Raw genomic sequence first — 21,083 nt, forward strand, 5'->3', positions numbered from 1 at the left:
CATAATCAGATTATAATTGACTTTCCCAAGGCCACACAGAAGTTTCTGGCTCACTGCTACTCAGCCCTGTCTCTGAAGGCCAGAAAAATGTGGTTTTACTAAGTGAGAATTAGCAGAGTTCATGTTTGTTAAAGATGACCAGCTTCATCTAGCCAACAAAATGTATCCTGTGACACTTTCTTCAAAAAGGATGAATTTCTAAAACTATTTCTCTTGGCTGTATGCTTCTTTTTTCATATGAGCTTGCTTTGATCTACCTCTATAAAGCTTCTAATAGAGCTGAATATCATTTCCATGTAAACACACCACACACATATATATTGAACTTGAAGTCCTAAGAACAGACTAAAACTCCAAAGTCAAATATAACTTGAAAAGGACACCACAGATCCCTGAGAGAGCAGTGGGCCTGGACACAGCATCAGCGACTGGGAATGTGGGAGACTGGATCCCAGCATTGCCACTGACACCACCTTTAGGGACTTTCTGCTTCCTTGATTTGCCCTTCTCATACCTCCCCTTCCACACACACTTACTAGGGGAATTATTATTCCATGTTTACATAGTATACTGCACACTAAAGGTGCTACTTAGCACCTTTATCTGAGCCCTATGCAGAGTTATCAATTTTCATGTCCTGTTTTACTTCTATTATTAATGACCCATAAGCGTGTTTTAGTAATTAAGGAAGAAGCAGATCATAGGAGTCCGAATGCATGTATATTGTCTAAAAGTATTCAAAAGTCCCCATGAAGAGTCACAACTGCAAAAGCCAATGAGCACAGAGGAGGAACTAATGCCCCTAAAATGCCTCATTTTAATATTTTTCAACTACATCAATAAAAGACAGAAGGTGAATTTAGTGCAAGTCATTAAGCAATGCCAAATGCAATTTACTATATTCTAGCACACTTAACAAATAAGATTTCTGGAATGACAGCTGATCCTTAAAAGAATGTAACCGTCTTCTGACCCTCAATGTTATTAAAATTCCACTTATTAATCCTGTCTTATTGCCCCTTTGTTTTCATAACATTTTCATCAAGGATTAGGGAGATATTGTGAGGCTGGAAAAGCTTACATTTTCTTCTGTGATTCAGAACAGCTGCCATTCTTGTTTGGATAACCCTTCATCTGTATTCTTAGTTTTACCCTTTGTGCCTTCCAGCAAAATCATACAATGCACCTTCATTTTACAAGTCTTCCTTCATCCATTAGCAACAGGAAATTAATGCAACACTCTAATTCTAGTGCTATTTACCTTTTTTTACTGATAGAATATATTAGATAGTTAAGCATGGCACTGATCTACTCTTTTAAGTGCCATTGCACCTGAAGATCTTTACAGTTTCTCATAGACATGCTTAAGTTTTTTGAGCATGGTCAATTCCCCAGTATCTAATCCCTATTTTCTTTACTGTTACTTTCATTTACAAAGAAGTATATGCATAGCAAGACACACTGCAGAAGTCAATGTAAAAGCATCTGCACTTTTCAAATGGCCTTTTACTTTTATGTCATAGGTTTTTGCTTATATTTGGCTAAAAAACCCACCCTCAGCAATAAGCTATTACGTGCAAGCTTCGGTACTATTCTATTTAAATGTCTCAGATTCTCAGCTCTAAAAGGTTTTTTTTAAATGGACTTTTCATGGGCCCAAATTACAGGTATGACTTGTCCACGAGAAGAACTGCAACATTAAAAAAAAAAAAAGGCAAATGAGGATGAAAAAATTACATTTTTATGCAATTATTAAAACAGTGCTTAAAATATGGAACTCAATTCCTGGATATACGATGAAATAAACAAGTATAAAGTAAAGAAACAGCTGACAGGTGCATATCAGCTGGCAGGTGCTATTGCTGCTTTATTAAGATATTGCTGACATACTCATAACAGGCTCAAGAGACAAGAAAAATAAGAAAATTCATATACTTCACACCATTCGTGGTAATTATCTAGCTTCAAGAAGTGGCAGTGTACAGGGGTGGGCTTTTATTTTGCTATTAATATAGATAATTACAGGACTTGCAAATTAAATCTTAGATCTGTATTAATTGTACTAACTAACCAATAAACAGTATTTCTTTGCCAGAAGCCTAAGCAAGTAAATAATGGAGCTCATTGCATTTGTCATTAAGACTCTTTTATTAAAATATATTAACGTAATGGAAGAGTTAACCTAAGATTCACAAAAATTATTTTTACTATGGATTAAACATATAAAGTTACTCTCCATAGTTTCAAGTGTGCAGCTATTACTTTACAAATATTTAAATGTAGAGCTATTACAGTACATTGTCTTTGCAAATCATATAACAATATGACCAGTATTTCTTCACAAACAATGAAGAAAACTAGTTCTTTTTACACAAGCATTAACACTAAAGCAAAACAAAGACCTGCTTGGACCTCTAAGCAGGTTTTAAAAGTACTGTACATTATTAGGAAAAGCAATGAAGTATGCATAAGTATTGAAATGCTCTTAGAGATATAATGCAATATAAAAATAAAATTTTTGTTTTATAGACTTAGAAATATTTACAGAGGTTTAAACTCAAGTGTTTAAATTTTGCAAAGTTTCTTTTACAAAAGCTAGCTCAGTTGGCAATTAAATCAATATTAAACCATCAAATTAACACAGCTATATACTGATTTTGTCTTAATAACATTTCCACAAATATGCTTTAACACAGCACAACACTGCAACCAGAAGTATTTGTGAAGACTTCCTTCCTGAAGCAGGGACAATTACCAGTTTGAAAATAGTAAAATCCAAATGTGAGGAAAAAACCCTAATATTAGCAATAACCAAAAATGTAACTAAAGGAAAGGATGCAATCACAGTTGTCTCTTTTTTCCTTCCACCAAATCATGCTCTTACCAGTCTGTTGACTCATTAATTGCAGCTTTAGCCCATCCACCAGTATCAACAGTGCCAAACCCAACATCATCATGGGAGCTGGATGATGACTGGTCAGATAGATGAGGAGGAAGGACCGACAGCCTGTCATCTTCAATAATGACAGTGTCATCCTGAGGCATGTTCACTGTTGGAGACAGCTGATATTTACCTGAGAAAAAAAGGAGAAAAACCCCCAAAACTAAATATTGGCAGAGAGTGCAGAGAATGCCTTGAAAAATATATAATCACAGCTGATAAAAGGTCACGTCAAACCGCAGTGCAACCAATGAGTGACACAATGCAGACAATAAAATTAACTATGTTTCAGTTTATACTTATCTTCATATACAGAGGTCTGAAAATTAATGCACACCAGTTGTATCTGTGGCTTACTGGAAGAAGACTATAGTGTCACAGAAGGGTTGAAATTTGGAAGGGACCTCTCATCTGGTTCAACCCTTCCTGCTCAAGCAGAGACACCTACAGCCAGTGTCCCAGGATTCCAATCAAATTGCTTTTGAATACTTCTCCTCCACCGCCTCCCAGGCTACTCTGTGCCAGTGCATGGCCACCCTTTACAGTAAAAAATTTTTTCCTTATGTTCAGAGGGAACCTCACATGTTTCTGTCTGTGCCTATTGTCTCAGATCCTGCCTGAGGAACTGCTGAAAAGCAACTCCCCCAGAAGACAGTAGTTCCTCTCGCATCACATCGCTTGGTAGAAACGAAGAATGAGTTCAACAAGGATTAGCAGAGCTCATCACTTCTCCTGGTCAGTCTTGCCCTCATGAAATTAGAAACTGTTCAACTGCTGCTGGGAAGTCAATACATGCAAAATTTTGAAAAAAATTACCAAATTCTATTACCACCAAATTCAAATAAGTTTTAACACTGTTGCTAAAATGCTTAAACTAGAACCATCACATACAGGAAAGACATAATAAAGGACATAATAAAGACTCTATGTTAGTCTTTGCTCAGTGTCAGACTTCATTGGGTAAATTTCTGAGAGTAGAAGTTAAAAGATTATATAATCTTACTAAAACAATTAGTAAAATTGTCACATCTCATGAGGAGAAACACACTAGCTTAATCAACCATTAATCTGACAATAAACTGAAAATTATTCTAAAACTACGATGCACCAGAGTAATACATTGAAAAACTTCTATTTCCATAACCTAAATTGCTTCTATGGACACATCAATTATTTCCACCCTTTCCTTTTGCTATAGATATGGAAAAATTGTGTAGAATTAGGGGAAAACAATTATTCCCCTTTTCTGGAAAGGTTTCAGTTACCATCACTACCTTTGCATGCAATTATTAAAAAACAAATGAAAAAAACAAACTTTATGTTTAAAGAGCTAACTAAAATCCTCACTGCACTAGATAATACATATTGCACAGTTTTCCAAAGAGGGGAAAATTTGTTTCAAAAAAGATCATTAAAGAAGGCTGAAGAAGTGGCTGGAAGAAAAAGGTACAGCACAGTGAACGTCTAATCATTGTCAAACTGAAATGAAAGTATGCAGTTTGCATAACAGCTGATTCTGCCCAGTAATAGCTCCTTTGATGGACAGGTTAATGTTTAGCCTGGTAATGTACTTCTTTCCAAACATAATGCCTACAAGACTGTTAACTCTGTAGTTAATAACGTCTCCAAAGAATTGATTGTGAAAAGGTATAACCTTATGGCATTCGGCAGACTGAACTTCCCATTTGAGAGGCTACAGTAATTCAGTAATATTTTAAACTTTTCACTACCCTTCTTTATTTCTGACAAGGGTGAAGACTGACATTTTAATAGTTGCTTTGGAATTTAGGAGAAAACCCATCTGATGTGCCTATGCTTTTCACTGCACATGAAGTTAAAAACAGGTGAAAGGCTTCACCTCCAGCAGATGGTTAGACAAACCTCAGCAATGGACTCAATATGTCCTTTGTAGAGAACTCAGCTGAAGTGGACAGAAAATACCCCGGGAGAATTAACTCTGTGAGTGTTGTGAGAAATGTTACAAGGAAACATCAAAGAAACTTCAAACCCAGTAATCATCAGTATATTTGACTGATCTACAAATCTAAGGCATTGCTCGAGCTGTCTACAAACCTCTTCAAGACAATAATTTTCCCTCGGGCTAGAAAAGTGCTATAAAATTTAGACTCTGAATACATTTCAAGTCCAGTTTTGCATACATTAATTCAACTTCAGTGAGGTAATCTGTAATAATATAAAGTATTTTGGACAGTGTACTGAGTAAGGGAAAACATTCTCCCTTTCAAGTGTGTCTCATCTTAGGGCAACGATGTTCAAATTTCTTGGACAAGTTACCAATCTAAAGAAGCATAGCAGACCACACCAAACTATGGGGTAAGAAGGGTTCCCATCTGCCTGTGCAGAAAAAGAAGCCTCAGAGCTCCAGTACCAAATGGCTGGTCTCGAGCTCCATAAGGATTTTACCTTGGAAGTTAAAATATGCCAAACGGCAACACTTCAAACCTATTATATACCTATAATAGACCAGAAGATAGTCTGGACCTGAATTAAACCACCAATATAAAGCACTCCAAAAAACCCTGAGCATACACAGTACATAATATGAACAGCAGGCCTATTCAAGAAGAATTAAACTGCTCTGGGTCCTTTCAAATCTTGAAATTCTCGGAAGTTTAGCTAATAGGTTTGCTGGGATAACTTGGCTCCCATATTGCCACTGCATTGCCATGAACTGTATCTGGTTTGATCCCTGTGGTTTTGCTATTGCTTTCTTTTTAAAGTATGGTCTACAAGATCTGTTGAACAGTCTCACTATATGTTCAAAACCCAGTATTCCTTTATGAATGACTCATGAGTGTTTTGATACTGTGGGATTCAGACCAATTGTTCAACAGATGCCTGGGGAATGTCTAAGGACAAGAATTTTTCCACTATATACAGGCCTTGGATCTGTCAACTGTTGTATCAGAGCATCACATTCTGATGAGATTCCTGGCCAAGGAATTACATTCTAATTGTAAAGGGTTATTTTCATTTCAATGACACACACACTCTAACTAAATTTTTGTCAGTAGTGCTTCCCCCTGATTCCATCCTTAAGACAGTGATTATTTATGTAGAGAACAAAGTATTTCCTGTTGTGTAGGAACCATCAAATTTCTGGGAGATCCTTCCGGATGAAAGGCAGATTCAGTGCAAGCAACTGTTATTCTGGGCACCCCCTGATAACTAACTTCTGTTTAGTCACCGTTAGCAACAAAACCCACCGCGTTCATAAAAAAAATATAAGCAACTAGAAGAAAGAGATGAAAGAGGACTTTGTACTAAGTTGTTTGTTGTATAAGAATAATTTATTATAGACAGGAGCTATGTGTTTGTGTATTGCAAAATTCACGAGCATAAAGCATGATATACAAGAAAGGTGTATCAAAAGAAGAGACTTGAATTTTTAATTATAGTCAAGCAAACCAGTATAACACAGTTGTTATTCTGAATGTGCTAACAGCATGCAACCTGAAAATATTAAAATAAACAAACATAAGAGTTTATTATAGTCATCTAATTCTTAAAAGACCTAATTTGTATAAATAAAAAAGCCTCATCAAACCCAAAAATATTATTCCCTGAATACAGAAAGTTATATCTTTTCTCCAAGAGTAATTTTCAGAGAAATATTATAAAATGAAAAAGCGTAAGAAAATCTATAATAGCAATAATCATCTAGAAAAGGAGATCAACATGAGAATCGTCAGAAACATTAAAAGATTCATGTAGTCTTTTTGCAGTAAGCAAACATTATTTTACATAATTTAAATCACGTTGTAAAATTGGTATTTTATTCCTAGTCTCACTGCAAGGCTCTGACAACCACTTCTTGCTGCCAGTTATGAAAGAGTAAGGAAATTGTCTTGAACACCTTTCCTGAAAATTACATTAGTGTATTTAAAAGAAACAAAACTCTCTTAAAAGGTTCCTTCCAACTTTAAGCAATGACTAAAAACAGCAGGTATTTTCTAGACTTTGAGATTATTGCTTTTGAATAGACTAGCTTAGGAAGGACTCAAACCCATCAATTTTATCCAATAGCAAAAGCAGCAGAAAGACCTACTACTTCACCCATGAAGCTGTGACCTCCTCATTAATAAGTACTGAGAGTACTAAAAGTTTACATAGTTAAGCTCATTGAGGGGTAAATAAAAAGACATCAGTTGATTCAGAGAGCCCTTAAGTCAGAGGGTTTCTTGATATGGGGAGAGCACTCGAGGGAACCAGCACTACATAAAGCACTCCTTTTTGGCTCATTTTCATGGTCAGGGCTAGCATGGGAAGGTACAGACCTCCTGTCTTCCTCAGCCAGATTGTTCTTAGGAGTAATCCGCACTTTCAGGCCAATTTTCAAGAGAGGAAAAAACTCTGGAAGAGTCATGTAACATAAACATTCTCAAGAAAATAAAAAAAGTTCTGAGTTTTACCTTATTATCAATGCTAAAAGGACAGGAATTCCACTACGTAATAAATAATTGGGTCTTACAAATATTAGCTATTCTGAAACAAGCAACTGAACTTCTCTCTTGCAACAGGCTTTCTGTCATCTTTCTGGCACTGCAAGAAAACTTGCATGCAATAATAATACAAAAGGTTTTGAACACTGCAGTTATAACTTAGTGGTACTGATTAATTCAGAAAAATTAGTCTATTAGAAAACTGGTAGTTCCCTAAAAACTGGATTTATACATGACAGCTCTGTGAAGCTGCAGAAGGGAAAAGCCCAGTCAGTTCTGGCAAGGCCACTTTTCAGTTACACTGCACTAGATCACATTTACTATGGGTTTCAGGCACAATTTGATTTTCCATGTGCTTCCACTAAAGCATCAATGGATTTAAGTTGCAACCAACCAATTTTCTACATAGTTCCTGGTTCCTGAAAACAATACAGAAAAATGATGATTCACAGGAAATCAAAACTTGAACTTCAGGTTATAAAAAACTTAGAAAATGCAGGATGGCTTTTCTTTTCTCCTATGTTCACAATGCAGAGGCATTCTAAAAGCATTAGATTTCAAAAGCTTTGGAAAGACTTTTTTTCTTTTGTTGAAACATCAGTTACTGGCTACTGCTAAAGAGATGATACCAGACTGATGAACTACTAGTGCGATTTGGCATGGCAAGTTCTGTGTTCCTTTGATGTGGAAGCAAACTGCATTGCTGACACACATGCACACAGACTCGCTGAGTTTCTTCTCCCATCAATGGACAAGGTGTTTAAGCGATAACTTGTTAACGCTTATATGAGCTCTGTGTGTAAATCCGCTGCAGCACTGATGGAAAAAGCAGAAGGTAGTGCTTTACAAATGTTTTATCTAAAGCCTTGACAACACAAGAACTAGTTCTTTCTATGGTAGTGCTAAAGACTCCAAATTATTTTATCACTCCTTAAATTTGTTGACAAATAAACAGGTTTTTTTCTAAATGTTTCTCTTTAAGAGCATATGACTTTGGGTGACAAGGTTTCACGCTTCCTTGATTTTCATGTACACAATTTTTCTTCCAAGCTGCACAAAATGAAATGCAATAGAACAGAATATTTGTTTCCAATTATTGTTGCCCAAACACACAAAAAAAAAAAAGGACAGAACACCTAATGAAATAAAGACCTAAAGAGTAAACTTGTGGATTTTCAGAGACTTCAACAGCCATCTTATTGTGTTACCACAAAGAAAATTCAACCCCCGAAATACAAAAATTAAAAAAAAAAAGAAACTCCAAAACAGGGTGAAAAATACACACAAACTGTTGATTGGAAAAATCCTAAGTGGTAGACTTTAAATTTTCTGAGTCTGAAAATCAACCTAAAGCATTTAAAAACTAAGTTCAGCCTTACTTCATATCAAGTCTATAGCAGCATTTTCTAATATATTCTGTGTATGTAAGACACTAAGAAAACTCCCAGATTTAATGGCCATATCTTCTGTTTAAAACTTGCAACTGAAGCAAGCAATCGCTGCGTCTTCTGTCAGGTGTTATTTTCATCAAGCCGCTTTTTGTGTTTAAATTTGAAAATCCTTTCAAACTAATCCCATCCTAGTCAGTAAACCCAGCCACTCCCGTGGCAAGGCAAGTCTTTATTACCTAGCTCTGTATATCGGAAGTTGAATTGCTGCAGAGCAACCGCTAATAACCTCATTATCCACTGGGACCACGCAGATGGTATGGCACAGTATCTACACAAGGGATGCTTAAAATTAGTTATGAGGCTTTAAAATTGGTGTCCTGCAAAGCAAAAATTCAAACAAATTAATGAAATGCCCTAATAAGCATAAATGGATGCAGGTTTGCCTTATTTATTTTTGTATTTTAGTAGGACTGAAACAGAGGAGAAGAAATGCTGGAAAAAACCTATAAATTCCCATGAGTCACTGACTTCAATGCGACTGAAGACTCAACAAGGAGTCTAGACCGACCAATAATTTATTGTCCCAAAGCAGACATTGAAAAACCATGTTAAATACTACTGCTATTCGTTCTATCACCTGCCACAGGATATGAAACTCACTTTAGAATTTCACTTTATTTTCTTTCTCACATTAACTATCCAGAAGGCTTGTGTGGAACAATTTGAAGGCATGTTTTAAGTTGGTCATTGCAACCTACGTGTTCCCTGATTCCCACATAATGCATTAACTCCCCTTCAATGAATCACAGAGAGGAATAAAAACACGCCCTGCTTAGCAGAGCTGCTTTGACTCACCCATTATCCTACTCAATGCCACGTTCTTTGTGGGCGATTCGCTGAGACCCTCGATCCCGCCGTAGAGGGAGTGGGAAATCCTCCGCTCCCGGTCATCCAGCAGAGTCTCTATGGGCAGCTCTGGCCCGGAGGGGCTCCCAGGTGATTCCAACTACACAGAGAGGGAAAAATTAGCACCCGGGGTCCACTTAGCCGCATGGGGGAACAGTAACAAATTGCCTAAGGGTTAGACCTGTCTGAGCACCAAATGAGGTAGAACTTCTCACCCCGGACAAAGATAATTTGCAATGACAGCTCTGCTTAATGACCAAGTTTCTAACCCCTTTACATTGCACCCCCCATGGTGCCCTGTCAAATTTCAAATCCTTCAGCAGAAAATTGGTGAAAAAAAACCATTTTATTTTGGTTGGACAATTTCTTAAACAGACAGTTTGGGCTGTTTTCCATACCATCAGCAGACAGCTGAGCCACTTTCCCCACGGTGACAGTTGGACACATCAAGGTTCCTGTCAGAAGCATGGAACAGGAACTCCTATTTGGAATTGGGCTGCTAGTGCCAAAGAGATGCAACTCACTTTCAAATGCAATCATCATGGAAACCCTAGGAAACCCCACCACTCATATTAGTAACCAATGCATAAATACTCAAAGTTTTGTAGTTAGAAAGGAAAGAAAAACAAAAAGTTGTCAGACTTCACTGTAACCTTTCTTTTTCTGCTTGAATTCTTTGCTCTGTCCTTTGTGCCTGCAGAGTAGACATCTCACATGCTTCATTCAGCTTGGATGTTTCCCTGATCCCTGACTGCAGCATCCAAAGAGGAGACATGGCAAGCTGGGGTGCCCTCCACCCTAGTCCTCAAACCTCTGGAACTGCCAGGTCCCTGCCCACAACTGCAGCCAGACTCTCCAGGGCATCACAAGACAAGTGAGGTATGTGGTGGAAGAAGCAATGGAGATGGGCTGCTTGGCCACATGCACAGGGAAGAACGCTGTACGTACAGTCGCCTGCCTACCCCACCTGCTCTTCTTCAGAAGACTTCCCTGAGTGACTTCCCAGCTCAGCCTTTGCTTGCTGAAGCTGGTCATCCCCTGTCTTCCTACATATACCTTTCAGATGTTTCAAAAACAGAGGAAAAAGTCAAGTTTTCCTTAGTGAGCCCCAGGGAATGAGAGCTCAGAGGAAAGCAGCACCCATGTGAGGCAAAGAAAACAATTTGATATCATCTAGCTGGGTATAGCCACCCCATCAGGCACAGGCAGCTTCTGGGAATGAGGAGAACAAGCACCTGTGCACTCACAGGTCAGTGTGGATGTCCAGTCTGCCAGGACCCAGTTGCTCCCTGCAGAGACAAGAGACTCCCCACACTGTGGCCCAGTCCTCACACCATGCAGCCTTTGCCCCTAAAGCTCTCGGTTCACCTGGGCTCCAGCAGCCTACTGGGCTCTCAGTAATGCTACCAAGGTGCTTCGCCGAGACCATTAAACCAATTCACCTAAATATTGTGAACTGAATTCAGCGATATTAAAAATAAGCAAATATTATAAAAATACATGTATTTTGCAGGAAAGTAATATGAACTCACACATCAAAGCATTAGCTCTTCTCACCAACACACCTCTTCATATTGAAGCATATAGTTAAATTTTAAAATCAATGTCCTAACACAAATCCCATGGCATTTATTTCATATGTATTGAAATACAGTGGGGACCAGACACTGCAAGAAACTGAGCACATTGCAAACTATTTGAAGCCACTGGGAATTTTTATGCGAAGTACTAGTCTCCAAATGAGCACGAGAGGAGTAGTTCATAGTTTCAGGAATTACAGTAACAAGCAACATGTTTGTCGGTTGGTTTTTTTTCTTCTTGAAACAGCTGCCCATTATTAATCAGTCCACCCGCAATTCCCAGATGACTAAGAAATGCATGCTATGAAAAACTTTAAAAAATCTGCTTCAAGGGCTACAAAGTGTTCGGTTACAGCCTCCACAGCAAAGGCTTTGAATTCAGCCTGATGGACTGACAACTTCTGACATCCGGGCCCTGGCGTGACGCCCGGTACACGGAGGGGGTGGAGGTTTGCGGAACGCCACGTTACAGTCGAGGAGACCGCGACTGGGAGGTCGCAGACTCCGTAAAAATTATTATTTCTGTTTCAAAGCCATCATCTGTTTAATATAAATGAGATATTTAATGAAGTTCCAAATTGTAGACTTATCTCTCCCAGTTTGATAAGCACTGGGGAGATTTACAGCATCAGAGGGTCAACACAATTACAATTGGAGGCACGTCAAGCTGCAGGAGAATAATAAACTTGCAGTGCAAGTGAATTAGACTCAATAAGGTTTAAATTGTGAAATGAGGATTTGTTCTATTAGTTTTTTTAAATTGCAGATTACAACTGACAGCTTTACTGAAAAGTAAATTAAACAATATTTGTAGCCTCTGTTATAAAGGAATCTAAGGCAAAGTTGAAGAGAAATGTTAAATTCTGAAACACTAAAAAAAAGAGTACAGCAACATCAAACTGCATGAGAGCTTAAACTTGCATGATACAGGTATTACATTATGAACTAACCTTTATTTCACTGCCTTTAAATAAGGTGTGAAAATATCAAAGTGCTTTGGGATTTATTTTCCCAGTGCTATATTGATGACTTTATGTAAAAAGTGTCCAGCTTCTAGTGAGCCATATCGTACAGTCCTTTATGTGACAACCCATCAACTTTCAAACTCATTTGTGGAAAGATCTCAGGAGATTTTCAGAAAGATACTGATAAGAAGATCGCTCTGAATCAGAGAAATACATAGAAATTCACTCCTGGTAATAAAGTACAGGGTAGATAAAAGAAATAGAACGAGTGTTGTCTTTAGATGGTCGTGTTTTGTGAAATGGATCACATATTTTAAAATTTCCACAGGGAAAACTTTTTCCATTTCAAATTAGCATCTCAAAAGATGGTTTAAACAAAGGAATCAACAGTCAACTATACAAATATTTTACTAAAGTTACATGTCTTTTATAAAATAACAAAAATTGCACAACTGGTTTTCATTAAAAAAAAAAAAAGCCTTTCCCTTACCTTGTTAACAGAAAGTTTGTGTAAGAAAAAAACATAGAATTTCGAAACTGTGTTGTGGGTAAGACAAAGAGACCAACATCCAAAGCAACATTGCAGTTCAAATAGACTTGTTCTTCCTGATGCATTTCTAGTAAAGAGCCTGAATTACACATTCTAGTTCCTTCTCTTAGGCAGTCTCAGTGCTATCAGGTATAATTTAATATGACTAACTGATAAAAGAGTAGGTAATATAAAAAAAGGTGTGAAATTCCTGACTTCGTTAAGGGTCTAGCAATAAAAGAAATCCAGGTAGCAACTACCCCCCATGAATAGCTGCCCCTAGCTGGAACACTCCTTGGTGTGACAGTTCAGAGTCAGAGACCAACTGAGGTTGGACAAAACCACTGGAGATTATCTAGTCCAAACTCTTGCTCAAAGCAAGGTCAGCAAGGGCAAGCTGTGCCAGTGTTTCAAATCTAAGAAGAAAATTCTTTTCTTATGTATATAGAAATTCCCTGTATTTCTATTTGTTCCTGTTGCTTCTTGTCATGGCACTGGGCAGCCCTGAGAAGAATCTGCATCAGTCTTTCTTCTTACGCCCATCAGGTATTAATAGACACTGACTGGTAAGAGCCCCCTGACCCTTCTTCTCTCTAGACTGAATCCTAGCACTGATCTATAACAAATTATCATATTCCAAAAAATGCAATAAAACCTCCCATGCTACAGATTCCCTGTAGCTCCTTTTCTCTCCATTCTCTTAAAATGAAAATAGAAACAAGATTTTATTGTTTTTTTTAAAGAAAAAGGGTCTCTATCCTGGCCCTTTGTCATTCAGATAAGAACCAGCTGTTTGCTAAAGCACTGTCTGTACTAACTAGCCCAGCTGCTGTTTATCTAGATGATAAAAGGAGAAATAATGCATTCCTTTTTACTTAAACACTACCATCCATCCTATCTGAAGTTATGCACATAAATATGAAAAAAAGTTTATGCACAAGAAGACTGCCAAAATATTCAAAACATAAACAAACTTTTTTTTTCCCAAAGAAACAAGAATCAGACTCCCTTTTTCCTTCAGAAAGTAAATTATCCAAATATAGGCATGCAAGCATTATGGTTTTTAAAGACGCCAGTATACAAATTTGCTACATATTACACTGCATCTAGTGTACTGAAGTTCTTTCCACCACACAGAATTATTTTCCAGGCTTTCTTTTTTTCCTTTCTTATCTGTGTACTGTGGTTAGGATGTCCAAAATGTTTCACCTTCCTTTTAAAACAGAGATACTTTAAATTACTACTACCAATATTAAATACTGTTTTCTTTGTTACCACCCACGTTGGGATCCTGCTTGAGGACAGGCTTTGCCAGATGCTAAAATGTAGGTAAATAGCCAGTAAAATGGTCAGGTTTGACTTACATGGACAATCCTGCACTGGCATATGTAAATTTAGTACAGTGTTTATAAGAAATACTGCATTCTTGTTCTGGCAATGTTAAAAAGCAAGCAGAAGACAAAAAAACGCTTTCAGAATGGTATGACAAAGCCCCCACAACTTTGCAAAATGTAGTTAGTGGTAGGTTACTGGGAGGAATCTGGGCCAAGATGGAGCTTGTGAGCTGATACAAGGACAGAAAACAGATAAAGGAGAAAAAGGTAAGTCAAAATAAATGGGTACAGACAGAAGGGTGGAACAGAAGACACAAAATACTATGAAATAGAAATCCATGTACACATTTTCTTAACAACTAAGGCAGGATTTAAGCAGCATCCTTCAGAAGATGCTCACACTGAAGGTAAAATGTTCACCCAGGACATCAGACATAAGAAGGTACACAGATGGACTCTCTGAGGGCAAGAGTGAAAGGAGCACCAAGGGACAAGCCTGCAGTAGGAAAGTTCAGTGATTTCTGTGCCTCGTTCTTTACTGCTAAAGATACTGGGGAGATTTCCACACCTGATCCCATTCTTGCAGCAAATAAGGAGAGAAGTGAGATCAGCCAGATGAAACTACATTAGACAAAATGGGCAGGTGAAAAGTTTACATGTCACCCAGGTTGGATGGCATTCTCCCACAGGCTCTGAAGAAACTCAAACACGAAGCTGCATAACTGGCCGGCCAAAATGTCCAACATACTCTGACAAATGGTCATGGTGCCATAGACTGGTGGCTGCCTGGATATCTACAGGGGATCTTAGGAACTATAGACCAGGCATCTGATCTCCTTCCAAATGAAATGGTGGCATCCACAACAAAGAGTAAGATCACTGAGCGCAACAGACATGGATCCACAGAGAAAGTAGAAGTCCATGGGGAAATCCTGACGCTCTGAGCTTTTGGGCAATGAAATGGACATAATAAATTTGCATTTTTTAAAAGTCTATATTAAGCCTTCATATCAAAGGTATTAGAGAAACTAAATTTTCACGGCATTGGATGAAGTTTTCATTTTCCAGGTTGAAAACTGGCTAAAGGATTGGACACAAAGTTTGATCTTCAGGATGGAGAAGAATTGTAGATTCCCCCAGGAATCTGAGCTGGGAACAGCTTAAGCTGATAAACAGCTTTATCAATGACTTGGAGATGAGAGTAAACAGTGAAATCATTGTGTTTGGAGAAGATGCTAAGGACTCTGATAGTTAAATTTCAAAAGGTCAGCACAAGACTAATCTAGTGAGAAAGAAAAAGACAAACCTTTCATATAAATTTCAAAGTAGGTAACTAGGTAATGAATGCAGGGAAAAATTATGCTGAATACCTTATACTTCCACATATGCTGGGGAAAAAAAAAAAAAGCTTGCTTGTTTGTTTTATAATGAAACCACTGATTTGCAAAGTCTCTCTCACTGATCTGTCTACCAGTCAATTTATCTAAAGAGTTGATGAGGTCCTTATATGGACTAGAATCACGACTATTTCTCTGTTTATTGGTTTGCTCATTTTCAACTGCAGCAAAAGATGAACGGGCCTACATAAAGAAATCTGGGGATCTGCAAATTATTTGCAAACCTTCATTTCAGGAAGGTTTGGCAAGACATTCATTCTGTCAAAAAAAAAAAAAAAAAGAGAGAGAGACAAGAAAAACCCTTGAAATTTCTCATTTTGAGGAAAATGATGATGCTCTCTCTCTTAATGGCAGACAAGTGCTGCCTGGATGTGACATGAACAGAGTGCAGACCAGCAATCTGTGCCTCTAAGCTGTCCAGGTTGCAGGACTGAAAAGCACAGGATTCCAAAAGTAACAATTACCTTTATTTTCTTGAATCAGCACATAGCCACCAGCTGCACGGATCTGCCTGACAGCCGTGCCTGAGTGCTGCGAACACATTGTGGCGGTACAGCCGGCAGCTGTTTGCCCATACAGGCTAATCATAATAATATCACTAATTAACAGAACACAGAACAAGCAGCTCCAGTGTTTCTCCTTAAATCTGAGCAATTTAAAAAATGTCAGCCCTGAGTAAAAGATCTAAAAAGCTGATGGCTATCTCTTCCGAAAACTGAGATGTTAAATACTACCCGCATATAAGTATCGTCAATATTATTATTTTCTCCCTTTTTTTTCACTGTTTGACCAGCTTTGAAAATGTATCTTAAGGATTCTATCCGTGCTTATAAGGAAAGTTGTCAAGTCAACATGCAAGGCTGAAAGTTGAAAACAGAATAGAACAGCATATTTAACTTTTCTGAAAGGGGGGCAAGGGAACATTAGATTTAGCCAAATCCCAGATTAAATGTTTTTGTTATGCTAATCTAACAACTGCGTGATTTTGTCTGGAGTGGCTGAGATATTAAACAAAGTTTTGGAAGGTTTGTAGTAGTGCAGCTTACAGAATTAACTATATTGCCATACTCTGTATAGACATATTGCAAACAGGAGAAAAACTCAGATACACAGCTTTGGCTTGGACTTCATTCATAACTACCACTCACTCCATGCTTATATCAATATTTACGACAAGATAATTCACTTGAAAACCTGGATTGATTACATGCTATCTCCTGGTGAGTCAGTGAAAATTCTTTCTACAGGCAAATCTTCAGTTCAGCAAAACCGCAACAGCATAAAACTCTCTTTACCTTCTGGGAAGTTTGTGGTCTCTTTAGAGTTTACAGTTATGGAAGTGGTGATGATATAAATGATCTCCTCCCTGCCTCTCTGAAGACAAGATAATACTCTTAGGGTGCTAATATACATTTTATTGTTACTATAATTGCTCTGGAGGTTTAGTCTACAACATGAGAACTTGTGAAGCTGTTTTGAGAAAAATGCTGGCATGGAGTATCAGGGGTCAATTCACAAAGTTTTGAAACAGTTTCATGTTCAAGAAGCCAAAGAAAGTGTTCTGACAAAGAGATAGCTCCTCTGAAGCAGATCAGAAGCAACTCTGCCTGCCTCTCTAAACCCAGGACAACAGCTGTCCCTCTCTTCCATGACAGCAGCCAAAAGGGCATGAAAATCCTAGTCTCAGTTGAAATACCAAAAATTACAATCTGCAGAACTGTGCTGCCAAATGAATTCTCCCTCCCCGGTAATTCTTAGGGCTGATTATGAAAATTAATATTAAAAACAAAAGAATGTATCCATACCACTAACTTTCTTAAAATCCAATTCAAACTCAGTTTAACCGAAGAAAGCAGCAGACTGTAGAGCCTATCTATGGCAAAAGAAGCCAGTTTCACTTTGCAAATGCAAAACAATTACTGGACTCGAAGTTAAGAAAAAAGAAGGCTTTGTTGCTCTTTTTGTTCTTTTTGCTGTTATTTTTTTTAATTATTTAGATAACAACTGTTTTTATCATCCAGATGTTTAGCATAATTGCTTTTTGCTTTGGTATTATCACCCCGTGTACAGATTTCCCTTTCAAGACACTTGCAGCTGCTCCATGGCATGGGCTGGGAATCCCAGGGAGCCAAGCCTGCCCTTGAACCATGGCACAGGACTGACCATGCACTGGGATAGAGCAGAATGAAAACTGCTGGTGGTGATGCACACAAGGGAATATAACTAAGCCAGTTCCACTTATGGTGGAACTGGTTTGGCCAGACTAACAAGAGAAAAAGCTCTATTTTTGTCCATAAAATGTGCACATACAACACCGAATCAAGAAAGGAAAGACATCAGCTGAACGGGATCTTTTTTGTTGCTGCTGCTATTTTATGGTGACTCCTTTGGAGAATGAAAAGAGAAAAGCATAGAAAACACCGAGGAAATACTTTCTCAAAAGGTAAACATTTCTTTTTGTCTTTAATAAAACCAGCAAATCCCCATTTCTGAGGAGTTTTTTAGCCTGGAGAAAAGGCGTGAAAAGAGGTTGTAGACAGGTGGGGATCAGTCTCTTCTCCCAAGTAACAAGTGATAGGACAAGAGGAAATGGCCTCAAGTTATGCCAGAAGATGTTTAGATTGGATATTAGGAAAAATTTCTTCATGAAAAGTGTGGTCAAGCTTTGGAACAGGCTGCCCAGGGAAGTGGTTGAGTCCTGTGGTTGACCCTACAGGTCTTCAACAGATGTGTAGATGTGGTACTTAAGGACATAGTTTAGTGGTGGACTTGACAGTGCTGTGTTAATAGTTGGAGTAAATGATCTCAAAGGTTTTTTCCAATATAAATGATTCTGTTCTATGGTGGTAAAAGGTGGGATTTATTAAGATAGGTTTTACTCTTTTTATGCTTTTGCTTCTAATCCGTGAGCTTCTAAATTTGCTGCCAGTCAAATATCATTTCTTTTGTGTTCTAATACTAAAAATCTTTGCTGGTGGCAGCCATAGGAATGTTCTAAGGGGACAACTTGTATACCAGCATGTCTAAGTAATCTGTGTTGCTGAATTAAGCATAATATAGCCAAGGTTGCCAGACATGCCCAGTGTCTGCCACTCCATGGGAAAGTGAATGTCACTGTGATCCTCACGTGCACAGCGCTGCTCTCCAGGTCTCAGTCCACACAGCCATTACTCAGGGACTAAGCTGACTGAATAACATACTCATATATGGTGTTCATCCAAGATACAGGGATAACATTATCACAGCTTATCAGTATTAGATCAGCATAATAATATCTGAAGTTTAAATCTGTCACATTCTTGAAGGAGGAACTGGCGTTTAATTGCAAAATGCCAAGAAAAACATTCCCTCTTTTCCTTTCATTCAAGTCTGGGCATTGCAAGACTTTCAGAAAAGCAGCTTCTTGAATACTGCCAGATCAGCAGGTAAACAGCTTTAGTAAGTCCTTTCATCACATTAAAATATGCAAACGATATCGACATCGTATTTCCTTTGGATGAGTGTGATGAAAGCAACAATTCCTGAGAAAAATTACTTACCAAAGTTATTTTGTAAAGATGATCACTAGAGCAATAATGGCATATCATTGCTTTCCCTAATCATTATGGCTCATCTCACCAGTTTCTGAAGGAGTTGGGAAAATGCACAAAAAACCGTACAGGAGGCCCAGACAGAGCTCCCTGTCCTGCCCTTGTGCAGATACATTTCAGGGTATCTAAATCTGGTTCCAAAATCAGTTCTTTCATCTTGGAGCACATATACTGCAGACTTTGCTGTGCTGCTTTTGGCACACGGTTTTTGCAAAATAAATCATACTAAATGTCAAGCAGATATAGGGCACCAAACTGTTCTCAACTTAAGTGAATAAAAATTCTATCAGATTTAAGGAGAAATGTCTTTGCTTCATCGCTACTGGATTTTCTCCATCACGTTTACAAACACTGTCTTGATAAATTCAATCTAGAAGACTTTCACCAGAAGAAAAGGAAACATCTTCTACATCCTTTTAGAAAAAATTATACTAAACAGAGAAATAGTCTAAAATAATTCACCCTTTTTATGTAGTTACATATAAAATGCATCTGAAATTTGGTAGAAATAAGGAACAGTGTCTAAATGACAGTCTAAATTTCAAGTTCTGTTAGGGCTAGAACAGGACATCACCACATACAAAAAGACCAGAATTCCTTCAACACCAAGTGAGAAACCATGTGCATCCAAGCTGGCTTTCTAGCAGTGTGTACATGTAAATATATGTATGTTTATAAAAGCTGTGTATAAGCAGTTAATGAAGAGGTGCTTAATACTTTTAGAGAGGCTAGTGTCTTTTTCAAATGTGATTTTATAATACATTGAGGACTGAAATTTTTAAAGATCAGTTTTATGCATTAAAAAACAAACTATTTTTTCCCCCTGGGCAGAAGCAGCAATACCAAACCAATTTGTGCACATCATTTTTGAAGCATGATGATCAAGAAACAATGTTCTCAATAAGACCTTACTGGTGTTAACAAGAATGAAAGAATTGGCTTTTAGATGTCTTAAGAGCTGATGTTTCTCTGACCCACCATTCAACCGTACCCTATTTAACTCAGTGCATTTGTCCAACTTGTTAAAATCATTTTGAAGTCTAATTCAGTCCTCCACAGCATCTGCAGTACTTCTCAATATCATACATTCACATATTCCCACTGTTTACATCAAATAAAAGTTAAACTATTAGAAATCATGAATAAGTTTCAAAACATCAACACATTCACATTTCTCTGGAGAAGACAGCAGTTGCAAATAATCAGAAAAAGAATCACCGCTTCACCCTGAATTCACTATTTTATACTTACCTGCAACTAAGGCCAAGACACAACATAGTTAAAATTCAAAATGACAGAATTATTTCTAACAAGTTTTGCAGAATATTTACATGAAACATTTAATCACTTACATAAAATATAATAATATATATAGTATATATATAATATAATAAGAGCTCTACGCTTCATAAAAAATCCTGAAAGTGACAAAGAAACAAATCAGTTAACACAAAGTCTATAAATGAAAGATTTAATAGACCTACATAAAAAACTTCAAAGAAAAAATAACGTTAACAGTAGGATCCAATTACAAAATCAATATAGTTTTATTCAGTGTTTCCTGTTTCTCATTGACAAAAATACTCAAAAGAAAAGCTTTATTGATCAGTAATAACGTTAGCATGCCTAACACTAAAGTCAGATCATTTTGTAACTCTCTTTAAATTCTCAAATATTATTTTTGAAGTCTCAGAGGAAACATGACATCTCCTGTAAACACAAATAACATAGAAGTGAAAACTCCCAGTCCCAACATCAAAAGCTTATTACCTCATTGCATTTACTTATTCGCCTCGCCACAATAAGCTGAATCATTCCCCGTTTGTTTCCTTCAGTGGACATGGACCTCCTTAAGGTTTCCATAGCATCTTGATTTGTTTTGCCTAATAATGATTCTCCATTAACTGCTATGAGTTGATCATTCACTCGAAGCCTGCCATCCTGGAAAAGGAAAAATTATAGACGGTTACATGAAACCAACACAAAA

At 37.6% G+C, this 21,083-nt stretch overlaps 1 protein-coding gene across 13 annotated transcripts in view; it reads right to left on the reverse strand.

Moving 5' to 3' along the window:
- PARD3 (par-3 family cell polarity regulator) overlaps positions 1-21,083 on the reverse strand; it is a 447,662-nt gene that overhangs the window by 154,415 nt on the left and 272,164 nt on the right. For all 13 annotated transcript variants that reach the window (XM_032683091.1, XM_032683072.1, XM_032683027.1 and 10 more), the window contains 3 exons: positions 20,867-21,037; positions 9,651-9,801; positions 2,885-3,074 (listed from right to left, as the gene is read on the reverse strand). In XM_032683091.1, coding sequence (XP_032538982.1) covers positions 2,885-3,074; positions 9,651-9,801; positions 20,867-21,037 — 512 coding nt within the window. The remainder of the gene's footprint in view (positions 1-2,884; positions 3,075-9,650; positions 9,802-20,866; positions 21,038-21,083) is intronic.

Source organism: Chiroxiphia lanceolata, chromosome 1, assembly GCF_009829145.1.
Source record: "Chiroxiphia lanceolata isolate bChiLan1 chromosome 1, bChiLan1.pri, whole genome shotgun sequence".
Classification (NCBI taxonomy): Eukaryota; Metazoa; Chordata; class Aves; order Passeriformes; family Pipridae; genus Chiroxiphia; species Chiroxiphia lanceolata.